The 22715-nt window shown below is 44.3% G+C and overlaps 1 protein-coding gene across 2 annotated transcripts in view; it reads right to left on the reverse strand.

Moving 5' to 3' along the window:
- Nucleotides 1–16064, reverse strand: part of LOC139234128 (RNA-binding protein with multiple splicing 2) — an 82720-nt gene extending 66656 nt beyond the window's left edge. The window contains exons 1-2 of one of the 2 annotated variants that reach the window (XM_070865096.1): nucleotides 15855–16064; nucleotides 15485–15718 (exon numbers count right to left, since the gene is read on the reverse strand). In XM_070865096.1, coding sequence (XP_070721197.1) covers nucleotides 15485–15535 — 51 coding nt within the window. In that variant the 5' untranslated portion in view covers nucleotides 15536–15718; nucleotides 15855–16064. Of the gene's footprint in view, nucleotides 1–15484 lie in introns of both variants that reach the window. The other variant, XM_070865097.1, reaches the window with a different exon arrangement.
- Nucleotides 16065–22715: the final 6651 nt, after the last annotated feature.

Genomic DNA, 22715 nt, shown 5'->3' on the forward strand with positions numbered 1-22715 from the left:
AATGTGCAATAGGGAATGTGCACAGCAAGCTCCCACAAACAGCAATGTGATGTTGATTGAGGGATACTTGAAAGTGCCATGGAATCCTTCACATCCACCCAACAGAGCCTCTGTTTAATGTCTCATTCAAAAGATGACACCTCCGATAGAGCAGCACTGGAGTGTCAGCCTAGATTTGTGCTAAAGTCCCTGGAGTAGGACTTAAATCCACAACCCTCCGAATCAGGAGAGAGTGCTACCCAGAGCTACAGCTGACACTTCCAAATTGACCACAGACTAGTAATTTAGCTGGAGACTACATCTGACAACTATACCATACATTTACCCAATGAATTATCAGAAGTCAAAACATTGGTCTCATTCTTATGCAAGGCTAGATTACAAATAGTATTTGTAAAGGCATCCTTCTCCATGTTGGGCTTGTCCATATCCTAAACTCTTACCAACAGCATCTTCCCCAGCCCCTTCCTTTGCCCCATCATTGGGGGTTACAACTTCAACAACTGAGGCCCTACATTTAAATTCCTTCCCTCCATCTGACCAAACTTTTAGCCATCCCTCCCAATGGCACCTTGAAACATTTGGACCTCAACAGTAAAAAAAGGTACAAACTAAAAGTTGTGCCATCACTTTCTTCCCTATAGGGGCACATTTATGGATCTCCATCAATTATACTGTCTACTTATTGTAGGGAGCTCAAAGTTAACTTGTGCAACTGCTCTGGCTTACAGAAGCCAAATCACCTTCCTCGGGGGGGGGGGGGGGGTTTGCTGCCCCCCCATATTGAATCTTCCTTCAGCCTTCTATAGTGCAAAGGCACACTACCCCACTGTACCCCAATCAACTTTTTGTTGATAAACCTTCTACAACCCTACTGCCAGCCCCACCCCCACCCCACTTGTATTGATTCATTGCTTCACTTCAAAGTAGCACTCCTCATTTCCACAGATTTCCCCCTTCCCATCTCAGGCCCTCCTCTGCATTTTACCCTTTTCCTTCCCCTCACATTCTGCCTTCATTTTCTTGCCACTGGTGAAGTGCAATTGACAATGCACCAGACATAGCCCACTAATCTAGGCAGCTACTTGGTTATCTGAAGGAGACTCCTTGTTCAAGTTCCCAATATGCAGAATTATCTGGGTCATTAGCACCAAAAAAAATGAATTTTGCCACTAGATGGGGGCCTAGTTTTGCCAATTTGGACAATTGTGGCCTTGAACATGAAACGCTGGCAGTTGATATCTAGGACAAGGCTATATTTCTGAAGCAGCATGACAATTTTGCACAAGTTTGATTAAACAAAGTTTACACAATTGCAGAATATTCAAAAATACAGCTCCAAGGTCAAAGGATACAAGACAAGTTGGTAAACAGATTTAAACATTTGAAGGAATGAATTTACATCTAAAACAGTACATTAAACATTTACATTTCAATATTCAAGATATCAATAACCTATTGGACCACATTAGGTTATGCATACTTGATGTCTTCTGGAAAAGCTCTCCAAGTAGATGGTAGATACAGAGAGGATGTTTCCCTTGGCTGGGGTGTCTAGAACCAAGAGTCTCAGAATAAGGGGTCGGCCATCAAGAATGGAGTGAAGATATTTCTTCACTTAGGTGAAGAATCTTTGAAATTCTCTACCCAAGGGCTGTGGAAGTGGTCATAGAGCATATTAAATATAGATAGATTTTTGGATATTAAAAAAGGGAATTAAGGGATTTGGGGAATAGTGCAGGCAAGGGGAGTTATGATCAGCCATGATCTTGTTGAATGAGCAGAGCAGACTCGAGGCCAAATGGCCTATTCCTGCTCCTGCTCCTATTTATTTAGTTCGAGTGCAATTGGGTAGGTATGATATTGCTACAACAGCAAATGACTTTTTTGGTCATCAAGTAGTACAAGCAGGTGCTGAACTACTTTGATAGGTAGCTAACAATTTTATTCTGAAGGCAGACTCTTGTAGGATACAGTTCTTTAGAGGGGACTAATTGATATCCTGTTACTGACTGCTCTATTAGGGCCCAGGGCCAGCAAGGGTTTGAGGGCAGCATGGGCCAGCCCACACTGATCCATGGACAGGCATGTGCGCGCACTAGGTCTGCAGCAGAGCTTGGTCTCCAGTCGTCTTGATTAACCCTTGCCACTGGACCAAGACCTAGCTCTGTCAAGCCCATGTGGTGGCTGGTGTGCAATGGCCACCCCACATTAAAAGAATCCACACACAAGCACCTTCCACCCTTCAACATGTAGTTTGCAATCTGGAATATCAGGTCCCTCATTGAAACACCTGTGAACTCATCCTTTTTGGTGTGGAAGCAGGTCATCCTCAATGAGGAAACCAGTACAAAACGCAGCACTGGGGGCCGCAAGAATCAGAGGATCAGCAGGCAGCAAGCAGCGCCAACAGCGAGGTCTGAAATCTGGCAAAACCCAAAAACCAGTACAGACTGCTGAAGTTGCTGGATTTGAGATGTACCTGTAGTTGTGTGAACTTCAGGATTAAGCAGTTGGTGCTTCAACCAGCTCCACATCAGTGATCATTCAGCTGTAGCTGCTCGGTCAAAGTCCCACGACTGACCCCTGCTTTGTGCTGCATTTGCCGATTTCAGCCAAGGTGACAGTTGGAATATTTATTTGCCTCAGCACCTCAGGCAAGGGATTGAAAACCTGGGATTGCTAACCTTTCACTATCCCAACAGCCCCTGATGAAAGGTTATATGGAGCTTGCTTGGAAGTACAAAATAGCCACTCGAGTGACTTGCAGGGCAAGCACCATGGAACTGCACAAGAGGAATATCCCTTTCCCACAATGACTGTCCACCTGTGACAGGGACTGTGGTTCTCATATTGGACTGTACAGCCACCCAAGGTCTTGTTTTAAGAGTGGAAGCAAGTCTTCCTCAATCCCAAGGGACTGCCTATGATGGGTGGGAGGAGAAAAAAAACAGCAAGTAAACCAGGCCAGCATCAAGGAGGTATCAATTCTAATAGAAGTCACGTGGGACTGAATTAGGTGCGACAGCTAGTACTCAAGGCAATGTCCAAAATATTGAACTTAAGGTTTTATGAATCAGTCCATCCATTAACTGAACTGGCTTCCTGTTCAATATTTTAGATTCACTGACCAATTAGTACAAGAGTTCATTTAGAGTTCAACTATACAACCGGTTTCCTGGATTTTGTTCACCATTCTAGTCAAGATTGATGCAAATTATAGATGCCAATTTAAATAAGCTTTCTTCCACAAGTCAAATGAAGAGCGGTTGAAATATCTTGGGTGTTTTCTTTTAACTAGAGATGTGCTTTAACTTGGGTCTCTAATTGTAGTGTAAAATTAACTCCCATTGTAAACTTACACTTGGTCAACTATTGGAGAAGTGCACAAAAATCAGGTACACATTAGAAACTTCAAGATACTCAACATAAACAATTTAGGATGCTCCTTTTCTCCCCCAATATTGGATATTAAGGGAATCAAGGGATATGGAGATAGTGCAGGGAAGTGAAGCTGAGGTCAAAGACCTTACTGAATGGCAGAGCAGGCTAGAGGGGCTGAATGGCCAACTCCTGCTCCTAATTCTTGTGTTCTGTTCTTCAGGCTGAATGCCAACCTATTGCTTGACTAGCTAGTTTCCATTAGGATTCAGGCTACCTGAAGTATTTTCATACTGCTCAAACATCTGCAAAGAAACTAAATTTACCCAACAGATTCCAATGAGTAGTTCCAGGTTTCAGAAGGTCCATTTCTTTGAACAATTGAAGCACATATTATTGGTTAAAAACTAGCCACATTAGCATTCATTCCTCCACTGTAATGGTCTAGAGTGACATTAGATACACTGTCTAACCAGTTAGTTATTGTTCCAGTTCGGAAGTGGTAACAAGTTTAAGCACGTGGTCAACCAACTCATACATGTTCTTCCATAACTTGGTAGATGTGGTAAACTTTTACCAGAGACAGACAGACAGATTCTACAGGGCCCAAAGGGTGATCAATAAGCTGTATACTACACACATTCTCAGGGCTGCTGTTAAATTGGCAGTGATGGAAAGAGCCAGACTGGATAGCAGTCTACAGACTGATCAGTCCTGCATCTCAAGATACTACTCCAGCTAGGGTGCTGAGATTTTCTGTTAATATGAAAAAGTGCCTACAGCTCCTGCTTGATGGAATCAGTTTAGAACAAGTCTCCAACTCTTGTCTGGAGGCACTTTAAGATGCTCTTAGCTGAATGGGGTTGCTTGCATTTTGAGAAGCAGCCAGATTTATATGGATTTCGCTGAACTCGACACGCTCGATATCCAAGGGAGTTTTTTTTTAATGAATGCAGGGGAGTACCAGCAGATTGGAAACAAGCAATCATGGCTCTTGTATTCAAAAAGGGTGTCAGCTGTGGCTCAGTGGGTGCCACACTCACCGAGTCAGAAGGTTGTTGGTTCAAGTCCCACTCCAGGGACTTAAAAATACCTAGGCCAACATTCCAGTGCAGTGCTGAGGGAGCACTGCACTGTCAGACAGACTGTCGAACTCGTTTGGCAGAACGAGTCATCGCCAGAGCTTTCACACAAGCACCAAGACATAGCTTGGTTGGTGGTGAGGAGGGCCTTACCCGTCAGAGCGTTCAAGCACAGCCAACGTCTCAGCAGCACGGCATCCCCGACCTCAGCTGCGGGGTGGACGAGACTGTCACCCATCTCCTTCAGGATTGCGCCTTTGCAAGGCAGGTTTGGAAAGCGATGCAGTGGTGGCTGTCGAGGTGCATCCCAAGCAGCTCCGTAACATAGGACTCTGCTCTACGGGCTGTTCCCAGGGACACACACCGAGACAGACATCACCTCGGTCAAATATGGTCTTGCCGAAACTTGCTGGTCTTCTAGAGCAAGGAGATGTCCTCGTCTGCATGTTGCAGACTGGCACAATCCAAGATTACGTGCTGAGGGATGCACTTAAAATTGGTGCATTCACCACAAAGGCACGGTGGGGAAGGGCCACAGTTTAAAGCCCTTCTGCCACAGTAAACCCGGGGGGCAGGAATCAGTACAAAACTCCCCTCGGGCTGTACTTGTAACCTTTGTGTACATGGAGCACCATGATCTGTAAACACCTATGTAGTGCCATGTACAATGCAAGGTCTGTTGCATAAGGCATGTTGAAAAGAATATAAATGTACCGTCACCCATTCCGTGTACTGTATATAGTGACACATGTAATGTAATTTGTTGAATGTACTACAATGTATCTGGTATTGCACCGAATTGTACTTGAACTGAAAAGCAAGGAAATGTATCGAACGGAACTGCCGTCAGCACCCAAATGTAGTGTATGGGATTGCTGGCCGCAGCTAAATGTACTGAACTGCTTTTGAATGTACAAATTTTTATATGAATAAAGTATTTTTGAAATAAAATACTGCACTGTCAGAAGTGCTGTCTTTCAGGTGAGATGTTAAACAGAGGCCCTGTCTGCTCTCAAGTAGCTGTAAGAGATCCCATGGTACTCAGAGCAGGGGAGTTATCACTGGTGTCCTAGCCAATATTTATCCCTCAAATCAACATAACACATGATCTGGTCATTATCACATTGCTGTTTGTGGGAGCTTGCTGTGTGCAAATTAGCTGCTGCATTTCTCACATTACAACAGTGACTATACTCCATAAGTACTTCATTGGCTGTAAAGCGCTTTGAGATGCCCGGTGGTCCTGAAAAGGTGTTATATAAATGAAAGTCTTTTTTCAAAAAAGTTATTTCCATTGATTAAATGGAAACATCTGTACAATCAATCTCATTAACAGCCAGAATGGAATAGAGATGATCCTAACTCATCCACCAACTTGAGTGGCAAAGCCAAGTGGATGTAGTACACCAAGAGGCTTTAGATAACATTCCACATGACAGGCAATGTAATGGGCAGGGTGGGAGGGAAGGGGGTTCAGGACAAACCCAGGAAATGGATAAGAAACTAGCTGAAGGGGAGAAGTAATATTCCTTGCAAGTTGTGCTTTAACACTTGAAATGCATGGTCCCTTTAAATGTCAGTGCATACACAATATACAATGTAAAATCCAGTGAGCAGCCCATGAGGTACTTTTCCCATTATTGTGCAGCTTAAAGGGAAAATTGGATGGGAGTTGTGTCAGTTTTGGGGGAAGAGGAGGGTAACATTGAGTACGATACCTCAAGGCTGAGTACTGGGACCACCACTATTTCTAAATTTATTGAGACAAGGATGCAAACATTTTTGCAAATATCACCTAGGAGGGGGTGATGGAATCAAGAGGCAGCTTAGAAGTTAAAGGAGTTGGACAAGATGAGCAAGTGGGTAGAATAATGGCAGATGAAGAGTTTCTCCAGTCTTTCCAAAACTTACTTTTCAAGCTAGAAAGGAAGCATCCGAGGGGTGATCTAATGGTTAGTTTGTGAGGGGTATAAAAAAGTTTACATAGAATGCAGAAACAAGCTATTCATGCCCAACTGGTCCATGCTCCAACACAAACTTCCAGCCACCCCTTTTCATCCAACCCCATCAGTATAGCCTTCTATTCCTTCCTCGTGTATGGAGCTTTCCCTTACTACATTTATGCTATGCTCCTGAAGTGCTGCTCCTAGCTGCACATTACCTACCTTTTACAATATTCCAGGTTGCAAACTAGGAGACATGTTTAAACTAGAAAGGTGGCAATTTTAGGACAGACAAGAGGAAATTTTGAGGCAAAGATCCTTGAAGCATTCAAGAACTCTAATTGGATGCTGCAATGATGGAAGGGGAGGGGTCAGGAGAAGTGGAGAAAACAATTCTCTATAGATGGGCTAAAACATATCTAATTATCTTGTGCCTAGTGTAGCATAAATAAAAGGGTTTAATACTTGGCTCATTCCTGCATGTTACACTTCCAAATTAACCCAACCCATTTTAACACCCTTTGAACATATCCTGACTGAGCAATGTTATGGAGATCAGCTGGTAAGTGTACACTTGTACAACCCAATTACATTTCATCTTTTATTCTGTAAATTACTTTCTTGCCTGCCAACCCCACAATCACAACCACTTATGGTGCAGACCATTGAATATAGAACGAAGTTAGCTTGGTCTTCATGAACTGCCCACTTAAAAACATGCTGACCACATCAAGCAAGAACACTACTGTATTGTCAGAGGGACAGTCTTCGGAGATATTAGACTGAGGCCTCATCTGCCCTCAGGTGGATGCAAAAGATTCTACGGCACAACTTTGAAGAGCAGGAGAGTTTCCCCCCAGTGTCCTGGTCAATATTTGTCAGTCAACCAACATCCCGGATTCTGGTAATCATCTTAGTGTGTGGGATCTTGCTGCAGTTCCTACATTACAAGTGACTACACTTCAGGCCTCCAAGAGATAACAGGCACTATAGAAATGCAAGTTCTTTCTTATTAAGACCACGAAGCACAATTGTATGCCATTCTTCTGTTACCAGCACACCACCACAAAACCACCAATGCTAGACATTAAATGCCCACTACAAATTACACCAAAAATAATACCATGTGTAAAAGTCTTCTAGATTAATTCAACAATTCAAAGCTGCTAAGACTTGCAAGTCAATTTATGGAAGTTCTCATCCAAAAATAGCATTTTTGGCAGAGTAGTTTACATCTCCTGTGAATCACTTGTGGCAGTCTTATTCTGCTTGATAAGCAGACAGCCCAATTGCAGCCAAGTTTACATGCACATTAGATATAGCCATGTATGGATATTTATTAGTTATACAAAGAGGTTTGAGAGATAAGACCCAAAAACATTACCAGTTATGGTCATATTTGTACCTGTATCAAAATCTAGATCTTAAAGCATCAGCTTTTATTCTAAACATGGCAAATATTCCATTTGTAATCTTGACCAGTTTAGCCCATTTCTGGGCACGGGAAACAAACAGACAATTGTCATGAAAGGGACATCAGCACTGCGAAATTCAAAGAATTGGTTAGCAACACTGATAGAGGCGGTTTGGCCCATTGTGCATGCTGGCTCTTGGCGATTCAAAACTTCTGTCCCCAACTTTTCTGGCTGGGTTAACCATCCCAGCACACCAATCAAAACCAAAAAAACTCAGGTCTCAGCACAAGCAAGCAGTTCCCACATGAACAGCATGCACCACTGCACTAGGTGGAAATATCAGCTGGTGCTATAGTAACCAAGCTCACCCTTGGAATGCACCCTCTGCTCCCTTGAACTTCTCAGCTGACCTTCTCAGTAGCACATGAGCAAATCCAGCTATTGAAGTGGAAATTTACTGTGGCAGAGTGCATCAAGGATGAGGTTAAAATTCTGAAGCGACACACTACTTGTATCAAATCAGGCATTTCAAAGAATGGTTAGCAGCTCTATTGCTAGAACTTCTAATGGGGCAGTGGGAGGGATGGAACTAACGAGAGTTAATCTGGAACTTGGCTAGGAGTTGAGTCTGCCAGCTAGCAGACAATTAGAGCACCTTCAGATGTATGCATTTGGAAAATGTTTTAAAAATGCTACATTTTCATAGCTGCCTTTAACATCCAAAGGCAATTCACAGGTGCAATTATCAAAGAAAAATTGACACCAAGTTACACATGATATTATGGCAGGAGAGCAAAAGCTTAGTCAAAGAGGCAGGGTTTAAGGAGCATCTTAAAGGCACAGAGGCAATTCCAGAGCTTACAGCCAAGGCAGCTGAAGGCACAGCCACCAACTGTGGGGCAAAGAAAATCCAGGAATGTGCAAGAGGCTAGAACTGGAGGAGTGTAGAAATAGCAGAGGGTTGTAGGGCTGGAGGAGGCAACATACAAGGATGGGCAAGGCCAGAGCTCTTGGGAAACGAGGGTAAAAATGTCAAAATTGGAGGCATTGCTGGCAAATGCCCATTTGAAGTTCAGCATGTGCCCCTTTAAAGACCAAATTAAAAGTAAACTTAAATTAAATTAGAATTCTATACCTGGAGGGTGATGCACACCAGTCCCTCCAGTATCCAGTCACAGAAGGCAAGGCATTGCTGGACCAGAAGCCAATGCACACAGGGGTAATGGGTGTACCAGACTTGGCAAGAGTTAGGCCACAGGCAGCAGAGTTTTGGATGAGCTCAAGTTTAAGGAAGGTGCTGAATAGATGATGCATTGCAGCTTCTCATGCATTCTTCAAACTAGAATATAAAGTCATGTTGAAGTGAATGCTTTGAAAGACATTTGACATCTCAAGTCAGTTTCTGGCAAACTATGCTTACAGCAAACTTGGTAAGAATCAGCAGTCTGAGCCCACAAAAAAAAAAAAAACAGGCTAGGATGCTCAGTAACAGGTATTTAGTTTCCCCAGTACAGATACTAGAGAACAAAGTGTTGTGCAAGTAAAAGCACTGAAAAAGGAATTAAACAGAGTTGAAGTTAATGATACATCCAGTATAAAAGGGGATGATTTTACCACCACTTGGATTAGGCAGAATGTCAGTTTTATACTCCTGCCCAAAATTGCTCAAATGGACTTCAATGGATTATAAAAGTGGGCAGGATTTAAGACAGTTATAGTGCCTTTAACATAGTAAAACATCAAGGCACTTCACAGGAGTATTAGGGGACAAAAAAAAGACATCAAGCCACATAAGTAGAAATTAGCACAGGTGACCAAAAGCTTGGTCAAAGAGGTAAGTTTTAAAGGAGAGTCAAGCAGCAGAGACACAAATGCAGAGATGCTTAGGTAGAGAATGAGAGCTTGGGCCCTAGGCAACAGAAGGCAGAGTCACCAATGGTTGAACAATTATAATCAGGGATGCTAAAGAGGGCAGAATTAGAGGAGCAGACATTTCAGGGGTTGTGCAGCTGGAGGAGATTACAGGGATAGGGAGGGACGAGGCCATTGAGGGATTGGAGTACAAGGATGAGAATTGTGAAATTGAGGCGCTGCTTAAATCAGGAGCCAATGTAGGTCAGCAAGCACAAGGATGATGGGTGAGCAGGACTTAGTGCGAGTTAGGACACGGGGCAGCCAAGTTTTGGTTGGCCTCTAGTTTACATAGGGTAGAATGAGAGAGAGGCCAGCCAGGTGTGTGTTGGAATAGTCAAGTCTAGAGATAAAGGCATGGATGACAACACCAGCATTGCACCCCATCCAGTCAGTGTCCTGACAGTTGGGCTAGATTTAAGATTAAAATAGCAAAGTGTTTGCATTGCCAAAAAAGTGGTTTCCAAGAGTCAGTATTAGACAGCAAATCAACAGATCATTTATAAGAGATGTATAACCATTGGCAAGATTCAGTAGAAATACTCAATCTCCCTCAAAAACATGATCTCTTTCCCAGTCCTCAAAGACACCAAGACTCCCTTGATATCAAAACCCCCATCGCTGCTAAATTACTGGCCCAAGAGATATTGCTATTTCCAGCACTGTTTTAATTGACCTGTCCAGATAGCAGCAAGTGCACAATTACAGGTTTAACATGGTAAATGCTGGGATCACTTGGCAAATGGACTGATTATAGGGTTTGCAGCAAGTGCAACTGACCAACTTAGATTTAGTGGTAAGTGAAGTATAGATAAAGCAGCTTTAGAGATATTAAAAAGTTTGCATCAATGCAAAGCTTCTGGTTTTGACTCACTATTCAGTAGGACTGCAGTTCTAAGTTGGCCGGATGGTACAAGGCCACCTAAAATACACTAGTCACGCTGCCTTACGTCCGCCTCAAATTCCAAAAACACAAGCATTAGATAAGTTGCTTGTTGACAAAAAGGCAACTGTCCCATCAGCTCCTTACAAGTAATCAACATCTGGATCTTGCCAAGCAGAATTTGCAATACACGCACAACTTAGTTTTGCCTGGGCAAAGTGTAGCACCAAGCTCAGTACATCTAGGTCTGAGCATCAATGCAAAGAGTGGTCTCAAAAAAAGTGCTAGCCATTGGACATTCAATAGCTTCAGTCATCTATTGCAATGGGCCAGTCTGGAAATCCATATATGCTGATTGGAAGGGTAGTTATACTGGCATCTAGGAGATGCCAATACCTAGAGCTAAATATACAGTTGCTGAAGAAAAGTTACTGAAAGCTGTTTGGTCACATCTGTACCAAGTGGAAATGGTTGGGTGGGGGGGGGGGTGGAATCTCCAATAAAGTGTATCGGAAGTGTGCATTTCAGTAACAATGTTTAACGGCCTAGATTTCTAGTGGGTTGGTAGGATGCTCTTTCAGGGGACACCCAATACCATCTGGGTGGCTGCTACTACATCAAGCCAAGGCCATTTGGAGTTTAAAGGGCCATCTTTGGGTACTCACACTTCCAGTAACCAAGTATGTGCAGTACCTCAGAGGCTGGAGAGACCTGACCAATTGGAAGGAAATTAAAGTTTCCTCCATCTCCCCAAGCTTCGATTTCAGAGAACAAAGTAGCATGCGTTAAATAGTTGATGCTGCAACAAAGCTGGCAGCTGGTTAATCTTGTTACATCACATCAGTGTTCAGGGAGCACCTAGGTCGGTGTTAGGAGCATTCACAGATTTACTGCTCACCAGGCCTTAGAATAAACCTCTAAAGGCTGTGGATAGAATGTATAGCCCAGATAGAACAGGTGGAAACAAAAACAATCAGAAAGACTAGACTGGGGAAATGGACCAAAGGCAAGTAGTCTTCACATTTTTTGTTCAGATCCTGGTGATTAGCCAATCCAACAGTCACTGACTAAAGATCTCCACTTGAAAATGTTAGCCATCTTTTCAAATGTAGCTAGGGCTCCTGCAATCCCAATAGTCTGAATTTATTTCCAACATTAACAAGGCAAGCAAGCTAAAAGTGGGCAGAGGAAACATTTCAAGGACACCTTCAAAGCCTCCCTGATAAAGTGCAACATCCCCACTGACACCTGGGAGTCCCTGGCCAGAGACAGCCCTAAGTGGAGGAAGAGCATCCGGGAGGGTGCTGAGCACCTAGAGTCTCATCGCCGAGAGCATGTAGAAACCAAGCGCGGGCAGCGAAAAGAGCATGCAGCAAGCCAGTCCCACCCTCCCTTTCCCTCAACAACTATCTGTGACAGGAGTGGTGGTTCTCATATTGGACTGTTCAGCCACCCAAGAACTCGTTTTAAGAGCGGAAGCAAGTCTTCCTCGATTCCGAGGGACTGCCTCTGATGGAGCACGGATGCAGCAACTTTGGGTGGGGTCATGTTATGGAGCAATAGATCTTCTCCAAACTTTTATCCAAGTGGCTTTTTGCAATATGTTCGGATTCGATTCGCTCCTTCGAGGAATTGGGGTGGCTCTCAAAGCAGGAATTGTTAACTGCCCGCCCGGTGCGCAGTAGAGAGACCCGCACTAATGCTTGGATTGTTTCCTGATATTTCATCGAGGTTGGAATCCATCCAGTTGCACGCCCCAAAGGCGGCGACTGGATTGCTGGAATTCAAGTCAGTGACACGAGAAACCCCATGCATGTTCTCCCTCTCCACCTCAGGAGAAAAAAAAACTTATCCCAGGCGGAGCTAAAAGTTCTGCCCGCTACTCCGCAAATCCTGGGACAGTCTCCAAACAAGCCGGCGACATTCACTGCTAAGTGCAGGTCGCTCCAGCCTCCGCTGGCAGGCGAGTTTGTTGTTGGAGACCGCAACGCGTTTCCAACACTGCCAGATCAGACAGTCCCGGTCCCCGACACGTGGAAACAGTTACAACGCCCCTAAAGCAGCGTGGAAATCCTTACACAATGCGAGGGTTTGGGCGGGGAGAAAGAGAAAGATGTTCCGATGGCCCAGTACACAGCAGACACGTGGAGGAAGCCAGTCCAGAACATAGCGCTGGTATCAGGCGGCTGCAGTTAAATCTGTATTATACCAGAGATTAAAACAAGCAATGATATCAATTGTAGTGGAGGCCTTCAGAGAAGGGGTGGAGGGACAGTAATAACATTTTCAAGTGCGTACGTTAGAGGGCCATCTGTAGAGGCAGTCATAGTAACAGGACCTCTAGGGAATGGTCAGTCTGGCAAGCTTGCTAATGAAATTCCATTGGTGCATTGTTTGAACCTCACTATTGATGTTACAATGCAGCTGCAGTTATACAGCTTCGAGTTTAATTTGTTTTAATTGCCGGTGCTTTTAGTGTCCCCTTCCCTTTTATAGGGGCACTGGAAAAATGTGATTTTAGCGCCCAAAAAAAAAAACCAAAAAAAGGAAAAAAGGGCCTTGTAAATGTCTGGTGTGTCACCCAGGTCGGGTGGCACGGTTTAATGTTTTATGTTTTTGCAGGTGAACTCCAAAAAGAGTTTATATATGCCATTACAGAATCTTAAAGGCAAGGCCCAATTGAAGGGGAACCTTCAATATTCGTCCTGGGGAGGGAAATACGAGTTGTGTCTGCAGACAATTGCATCCCACATCTACTCGAGTCCTACCGCCTTCAAAATTCGAGATCAGATTTGCCTCGAAATTACAAGCCAGGGTTAAATGTGGTCCAGACAAGTAAGCTAACCGGACAATGTGTGGTAGGGGGGGCTGTGCATTGCAGCTTACACGTGTTCACTGTCCACAACCAAAATAGCTTCGCCCCACTTCCTGCCATATACGCCCAGCGAGGAGGCACTTGCTTGTGGCGACTGAGGATCACAACAAAAGCAGGTTGCAAGAAGAGATTGGGAGTGCAGCCCTTAAATGGCGAAGTGGACCTGCCAGGAACGTTTGGGAACTTGCCCAATCCTAACTCTTGCCGTGAACCAGAGTGCGCTTTGGTGGGGCAACTCATGAACCCCCCCCCCCCCACCCCCACCCCACACGGTCAGGAAAGGAAGTTTAAATTTGGCAACATCTTGTCATTACAAAGATTGGAATCTGGATTCAGTTCCCTTCAACTCAAACGGAATTAGAGTCCCTCGCCATCAGTTCTTAGATGTACAGACTCGAGAAAGTGCACGGAAGCTATCTGGATATAGTTTGAACAGACAGATCGAGATGCAATTTTTATTTTATAGTATTTTTTAAAAAAGGCATTAGCCAGAATCAGTTGGACTAGTGAGAACTAAGGGTTTTGATAGAGTAACTCCATGGCAAGACTGTCGAGAACCACAGGACAGAATTGGCAAAAGAACCCAGAGGCGAGAGGAGAATGTGCTACACAGCGAATTATGATCTGGAATGCACTGCCTAAGAGTGGTGGAAGCAGATTCAATAGGAACTTTCAGAAGGGAATTGGATTATATACACAATGTGCAGGGCTATGGGGAAAGAGCAGAGGTAGTGGGACTAATTGGATCGCTCTTCCAAAGAGCCAGCACTTCAAAAACTGGGAGAAACATTCGTGATTTTAATTTTATTTATTTCTCCTCCCCCCCCCCCCCCTCCAGACTAGCAATGGAATCGGCAAGGAATTCCCAAAGCTTAGCTCCATTATGGAGATAAGACGAGATATGGCAGATTCCTGGAGACTGGCAGGAGGCCGTGTTTCAGCCACCAGCTGTGAAGATACAGTGCAACTTCTGCCATTATATAGTTAATCGCACTTCACATTTTCCAGCTCCAACGAGATAACGGCCAATCTCCCAAGCCCTCCCTCGCCACATCCATCATCCCCATTAAATGTTGGAAATGCCATTCCAGCTCGGATGGAGACGTGACTGCTTTGGCCCGGGTTACGCGGTTTGGCACGCTTGCACTCAACTTACGCATCACTTCCTGTACAAGGGCAGCAATGCTAAGCGCCGGCAAAGCAGGGTAAGAGCCCGCACTATAGCGTGCCTGAGATGCCAAACTCACATCTGGGCTGCAGAATCACGTTTTAGAACCGGCCTGGTCCCACTCACCCTTCTCCTGAGAAACAAACTTGGGACCTCAGTACAACGAGAGAGATTAGCAAGAGCAGGGAATAGATTATTAAAAAGACAATGAGTGTTAAACCAGGGACTTGCCAGCACACAGACCCGCTTTAAGAGACACTGGAGGAAAAAGTTCAGGACTGGGGAGGGGGGTGGGTGAAGTCTCGCCGTGATGTGTGTGTCAGCGTTAATTGGCGAGAATTTTTTTTTAAAAAAAGAAGGTGTAGTTTAAAAATACATTCTTCCCCACTGCCAACCTCGCGAGTATCACAGCTTTAAGTGAACCTGCAACTCAACAGTTAGCTGGTCGCTTTAGAAATACGCGTCCTCTTAAGCCCCGATATGGAGAGCTCTTGCAAATAAAAAGCAGGGGCATTTTACGAATGGGATTGGAGTTGCAAAAGTTGCCAATCGCCTCGCTCACCGAGAGTGGGATTAAGGTTGCAAGACTCGCGGGTTTCCAGCAAGTAAAACTTCAGAAAAACAACCTCCCTCCCTCCCCTCCCCCAAATCCCATATTTCAGGTTTCGACGAAGAAGAATCCCAGTGGGCTCCAGAAACTTAGAGCATTGCATAACAAAAATAAATAAATAGAGCAGACGTATATCGGGGATTTGCAAAAACTGAAAGCAACACAGGGCCCTGTGAAATGTACACAGACATACACAGCCTTGCTCCACATCCTTACCTCCTCTTCGTTACTGCTGTTATTGTTGGGCTCATCACTTTTCGTACTCATGGCTTCGCGTTGCTCGGAAGAGGGTCTGTTGCTGGGGTTTCTGCCGTGGGTCTCTCCCTGAAAGCCAGTGGTCCAAAAGTGGGGAGGGGGAAAGGGGTCTTGCAGTGGGGTTTGAGAGTCAGTTCTGAAATGCCAAGGCGAGACAGGAGGTGCCAGGTCGTGCCAGAGTGGGTCCTGGTGAAGCTGGGGGGGGGGGGAAAGGGGGAAAAGATTTGTCCTTTTGTAAAAAAAAATAAACCAGACACCATAAAAAAAACCCTCAAAGGTGTTTCAAGTGCATGGAGGTGCGCCGTGAAATTAAGACAGTGGAGAGATGTACCTTTTATATCCCCGTAGCTTTTCACATCAATATTGTTCAGGTGCTTCTCAATTGTAAGCAGGAGGAGGGGGGGGTGGGGGGAAAGGGGGTGGGGAGGGGGAATGAACAGGATTAAGTGGGGCAGTAGCTGGGTTGGACAGGGGTAAGCGATCAGCTCCGATCCCGGCGAAGCCCTTCTCCAATTTAATCATCAATTAGGACGAGAACAGGATTTTGAATGTAACAATGTAGTTCAGCTGGGAGGCGAGCCAAACCGCCTGCGTCACCGTCTCCATTGGAAACCCGGCGCCAATCAGAACGCGCCATTGCTCCTCTTTTAAAAGTTAACTTTGATGTCTTTTTCCGCGATTGAACTTTTTTTTCTTCTCTTTACCCTCCCTCTCTTTCTTATATAAACTGCTCGACAAATCTCAAACAGCACGGGAGATGCTGTTAAACCAGTGGACGCGATTGTGATCACTTAATGCTGCACTGGAATGGGGTTTAACTCATTAGCTGCCAGTCTCTCTCGCTGTCTCTCTCTTCTGCAGATGGTAAACATTCCCTCGAAGGGGTCGTTCAGCCCCGACTGCTTGCTTCTCATCCGTGGATCTTATTGAATGGTGGTGCAGGCTCGCAGGGCCGAATGGCCTACTCCTGCACCTATTTTCTATGTTTACATTCGAGCCAGGTTGTCCCTGGAGATGGAGCACGCGGTGTTCACCGGTACGCTCGCGGCCTTTCGCGAGAAGTGGGCGCCGGAGGGACTGGAGTGCATCATTACCCCCGGCAACCAAATTTTAATTTGATTTTAATGTCTAAAGTTTAATTTGTTTATTGTGCTGGTTTTAGTGCCCCCCTCCCCTTTTAGGTTGGTGCCCTCAAAAAAAACGCAAAAAACAAGGGCACCTGAAAATTTTTTGGGAGTGTTCCCCCCCCCTTTAATCAGGGGGCACTTTGTTTTTTGTCTTACAACAAAAATAGTTGTAACCATTCCCTCCCCATGTACATGATAGTGTCAGCCGTGGCTCAGTGGGTGGCACTCTCGCCGCTAAGTCAGAAGGTTGTGGGTTCAAGTCCCACTCCAGGGACTTGAGCACATAAATCTAGGCTGACACTCCAGTGCAGTGCTGAGGGAGTGCTGCACTGTCGGAAGTGCCGTCTTTTGGATGAGACGTTAAACCGAGGCCTCGTCTGCTCTCTCGGGTGGATGTAAAAGATCCCACGGCACTATTTCGAAGACGAGCAGGGAAGTTTTCCCCGGTGTCCTGGCCAATGTTTATCCCTCAATCAACATAACAAAAACTTTATCTGGTCATTATCACATTGCTGTTTGTGGGAGCTTGCTGTGTGCAAATCGCCTGTTGTGTTTCCCACATTACAATAGTCACTGCACTCCAAAAGTACTTTATTGGCTGTAAAGCGCTTTGAGACGTTAGGTGGTCGTGAAAAGCGCTATATTAATGCAAGTCTTTTCTCTGCATCTGAATATTGCATTGACTTTAAGGAAACCACAGGCAAATCCTTGATACAATCATGGGGGGAGGGAAGGAACAGAATGCTGGTGCCATCAAGTTACCCCTGGGCGTCCGCCTCCACCTATTGTTATTCCCATCAAACTGATCTGTATCAAAATGATCATTTGAAAAAGGCTGGGCGTGCATGTGGAATGTATACAGATTTGGGAGCGTGAATGCTCCTCTGTGCATCCCTGCCGAAGCCTGTAACGGGGACTGTATAACAAACAGGGGCATTTCCCTACAGATATATCGAGTTATATTGCAGGTTTGCAAAGGATTCCTGTTTTGCCCTGTCTCCATTACAAGGTGCAACCTGTCAGTTGTTTAACTGTTGCAGTGAAAATATCATACACCAGGGCTTTAAACAACCCTGAACTCTCTTAAATATAAACACCAGGTATTTGTAAAGATTGCATTTCATGGCAAATATATAAGCGGTTAATTGTAAAGCTTTAGCATTGCATGTCATTGTAAATATATAATCAGGTAATTGTAAAGCTTTAGTATTGCATGCCATTGTAAGTATATCACCAGGTAATTGTAAAGCTTTAGCATTGCATGCCATTGTAAATTTTAAGCAAGTATAGTAATGCATGTCATTGCAAATATATAAGCGATACATATACAGCATTTGAGAAATTACATTTGATATGTGCATGATTAGCAACTAAATCAAATGGTCATCGTATAATAGACAATAATATCACTTTAAAAATATGTCCCAAATACTCCGAATGTGCAGATACTTTTTTGGGCGAGGGGGTGATACTATATGGGAACTCGAGAGCCCAGGAGGAAGTGGCAGGTGTGCAAATAATAGTGTAAGGACAAGGGGGTAACCTTACAAGGTGCCCTTGTTGCTGCGATCCGATTTACAATCGCTATTGCGGAGATCGATAATGTCAAAACAAAATAAGTGTCATCTTCGAACATGGTGCAAGGTGTTCCCTTTAACCCGGGGCTGCAGCTTGCTAATGATCCATAGACGCTCTCAGTGTCCCCCTCTGACCTTCAAGTCAGCCTTCAATACGAAGAAGAACTTCGTAATGTCAAACCCGCTGGTTAAATGTTTGGATGTCTGTTTAATGTGTCATCCCTTAGCGCAAGAAGAAAAGGCAAAAGTTTAGCAAAAGTTAAACTTGTCAGCCCAGTGTTTGAACAACGCGTGATTGATTGCACATTAAATTCAGTCTCGAAGTCCATATATAGGTGTAATTACAGCTCTGGATCTGAGAGAGTCCATTGTTCCCGGCTGGATTACTCCCAGGAGAAGCATCACCACTCACATCAAGACAAATATAGGCATTTGTGTGTGGCATTGGGATGGGAGGGGACCGCATTGGGAGAACAGAATAATAGACAAAATAAATTGGGAAAGGAAAATGAAAAATATAGTGACACACTAAACCCGAGATATAAAACGTAGCGACGAGACAAACACTCAGGAGAGAGAGCGAGGACGCAAATATATATTTTTTTAATCATTTAATCGTTTAGAAGTTTGAAATTGCGAAATCTTATTGTGTGCCAGATAATGTGCAATTTCCTGGGCGGTTTATTTTTAGCTTCGCCTCTTGAGGAAGACATCCCGTGGGCTCTAATCACATGGAAGTTCTTCAAAGGTCCTTTATCTCTCAAGCTGACAGAATCTTTCTCTTTCTGGCGCAAAATAACCCCCCACCCCCCAATACGCTCATGACATGGGTTCCAAGCGCCTAATACTGAAGTCAAGGATCCCAGGATTGGAACTGGAATCTGTTCTGTCAATGTTAGGTTGACAATACAGCTTACTTTCACAACATGGGCAAGGGTGATGATGGGGTTTAAAGTTACAAGTACCGAAACACTTCAGACTTTAACTATTGGGCATGTCTGCTACTTTCTGGGAATGGGAAGGGGGAATTACAGCAAATAAAATATAAATTAGAACGAAAGAAAACGGGGGGGGGTGGTGGGGGGAATTAGCAGTAAAATTGTAAGTTAACAATGAAAAGGAAGGGAAGCCATACATTTCTCTGGAAAGCAATTCGGTATATTCTGTTGGTTAATGAACATTTACACAAGTATTTAATGTTCAGCAAGCTTAATTCTGTTCTTATCCAACCATGCCAACTTGTTTCAATCATACACGGCGTAGGGACAGTGGGATTCGAAGGGCTGGTGTGGAGTGTGACAATATTAACCCAGAGAAGGTCCCACCTAATATATTCTGGACAAACTCTTTAATTTTAATAGACCAACCAGCGCAAACTAAGAAATGCAGTATTGCAGCATTCGGAACAAAATGCATGGACTTATGCTTCGGTTTGCTGAGGGGTTATATTATTGGCACAGGGCAATGAGGAGACGCGATGGGCACTGGACGGGGGAAACTAGCTCTAAGTTTTAGGGCTGTGGTATTGGTGGGGATCGAATCCACAGGATTATAATCTCTTGTCAATAATAGTTTTAGCGCATTTCAATGTAATGTTATAAAAATATCGATGATATAGCAATATGCTGCATGTAATGCTGCGATGTTAAATATAGAGAATTACAAAACACACCGATCGCTTCTTTACTTGTGAAAATACACCGAACAGAATTTTCGAAATGAATTTCCCAAAGAAATCATTGCAGCCGACAGGATTATTCATCTTTTTAATTTCCGTAAGCTCTGGATTTTGCAAGAAAGGGAATGCTAGATTGGGCAGGGATAAACTCTAAGGGTCGATATGTCAAGATTCCGAACGAAATAAATGATTTTTTTTCGTTAATATTTCATATTGATCGAAAAAATAATCTAAATGTAGCTGTCGCCGAATTGTTCTGCAATGTGTTTTAAGATGATGTGTGTGTTTAATCTAGTCCACTGCACAAGTGTACATCCCACTTAACTGTATAAATGTTTAATTGCATAAAAGAGAGGGGCGGGGGGAAATACTCCGCACAATTCCTTTCTGTGGAAACATGCCTTGTTGACTATTATTGGGTGGCTCCTGGAGCAGGAACTATTAACTACTGGAAGTCCGGAGACCAGTAACTTCACTGAATTGATACAGGATATTGACTGGTTGGCAGTGGGGCTTTTTCTGTTAACGAGGTTCCGGTGATGTCTGAAACTACCAGAGAGATACTTGCACGATGTGTTCGCTGATCCCGAATCCTGATATTGCAGCATTGCAGAACCCCTCTGATGGACACCCTGTATCCTCTCCCCTCCTCACTTCTCACAGCACTGAGATCTAGGGTAGCAGACAGCGACTCCGGCTCACCAAGTTATTCTAGCCGCTGAATGACAGGAGGAATCATCATTTCGATGCATTCTCATTTAAGTGTGACCTGTCCATTAGGTTTGGCCTGTCTGTGTGACACGGTAGTATATAATATCGTTGAATGTTCCATTCATTCATGCAATAATGTTACAACTTATTTTTTCTGTTTACCTATAAAAATAAGAACATTGTACCTCGAGTGCATATTGTTTACACTTCAAGTGCCACATTTGCATGTTTTATCAGGCCTCAGAAAATAAGTCAACATAAGGAACAAAGGTAGTCGTTTAACATAGGAGCCAGCATATCTGTCACCTTTTAATGACTACCAAACACACTTGAATCTTTTTAGGCAGTCTCCCGGAGTCGAGGATGATTTGCTTCTACACTAAAATGAGTTCCCAGGTGACCGATGAGACCATTGTGGGACCTCATCATCATAGGCGGTCCCTTGAACGAGGATGACTTGCTGCCACAAGAGTTCACAGATGTTTCAATGAAGGACCCGATGTTCCACTCCTGAACTCCAGTTGAAGGGTTGGACGATGCCTGTGTGTGGATTTTTTTAATGTGTGGTGACCGTTGCACATCAGCCACCACACCAGAGCTAGGCCTTTATCCAGTGGCAAGGGTTAACCAGGACGACTGGAGACTTAGTGCCCACACATATCGCAGTGTGGGCTGGCCCGTGCTGCCCCGGGCCCTTGACTCTTCTGGGCCCCGTACCCTCAGTCTCGATCACAGGTGGTGGTTGAAGAGACAGGTGGGAGGGGTGCTTGGGTTGTCGTGCACTCCTTCTGCTGTTTGCGCTTGGCTTCCGCGTGCTACACTTCAATAAACAAATGGTGAAAGAAAGAAAGACTTAGAACATAAGAACATAAGAAATAGGAGCAGGAGTCGGCCATATGGCCCCTCGACCCTGCTCCGCCATTCAATAAGATCATGGCTGATCCGATCAGGGACTCAGCTCCACTTCCCCGCCCGCTCCCCATAACACCTTATCCCCTTATTGTTTAAGAAACTGTCTATTTCTGTCTTAAATTTATTCAATGTCCCAGCTTCCACAGCTCTCTGAGGCAGCGAATTCCACAGATTTACAAGCCTCTGAGAGAAGAAATTTCTCCTCAGCTCTGTTTTAAATGGGCGGTCCCTTATTCTAAGATCATGCCCTCTAGTTCTAGTCTCCCCCATCAGTGGAAACATCCGCTTTGCATCCACCTTGTCAAGCCCCCTCATAATCTTATACGTTTCAATAAGATCACCTCTCATTCTTCTGAATTCCAATGAGTAGAGGCTTAACTGACTCAACCTTTCCTCATAAGTCAACCCCCTCATCTCCGGAAGCAACCTAGTGAACCTTCTCTGAACTGCCTCCAAAGCAAGTATAACCTTTTGTAAATATGGAAACTAAAACTGCACGCAGTATTCCAGGTGTGGCCTCACCAATACCTTAGATAGCTGTAGCAAGACTTCACTGTTTTTATACTCCATCCCCTTTGCAATAAAGGCCAAGATACCATTGGCCTTGCTGATCACTTGCTGTACCTGCATACTATCCTTTTGTGTTTCATGCACAAATACCCCCAGGTCCCGCTGTACTGCGGCACTTTGCAATCTTTCTCCATTTAAATAATAACTTGCTCTTTGATATTTTTCTACCAAAGTGCATGACCTCGCACTTTGCGACATTATACTCCATCTGCCAAATTTTTGCCCACTCATTTAGCCTGTCTATGTCCTTTTGCAGATTTTTTGTGTCCTCCTCACACATTGCTTTTCCTCCCATCTTTATATCGTCAGCAAACTTGTCTACATTACACTCAGTCCCTTCTTCCAAGTCGTTAATATAGATTGTAAATAGTTGGGGTCCCAGCACTGATCCCTGCGGCACCCCACTAGTTACTGGTTGCCAACCAGAAAATGAACCATTTATCCTCCCTGTTAGTTAGCCAATCCTCTATCCATGCTAATATATTACCCCCAACCCCGTGAACCTTTAGGTTGTGCAGTAACCTTTTATGTGGCACCTTGTCAAATGCCTTCTGGAAGTCCAAATACACCACATCCACTGGTTCCCCTTTATCCACCTTGGATTTATATAGCACCTT

This window comes from Pristiophorus japonicus, chromosome 21, assembly GCF_044704955.1.
Source record: "Pristiophorus japonicus isolate sPriJap1 chromosome 21, sPriJap1.hap1, whole genome shotgun sequence".
Taxonomy (NCBI): domain Eukaryota; kingdom Metazoa; phylum Chordata; class Chondrichthyes; family Pristiophoridae; genus Pristiophorus; species Pristiophorus japonicus.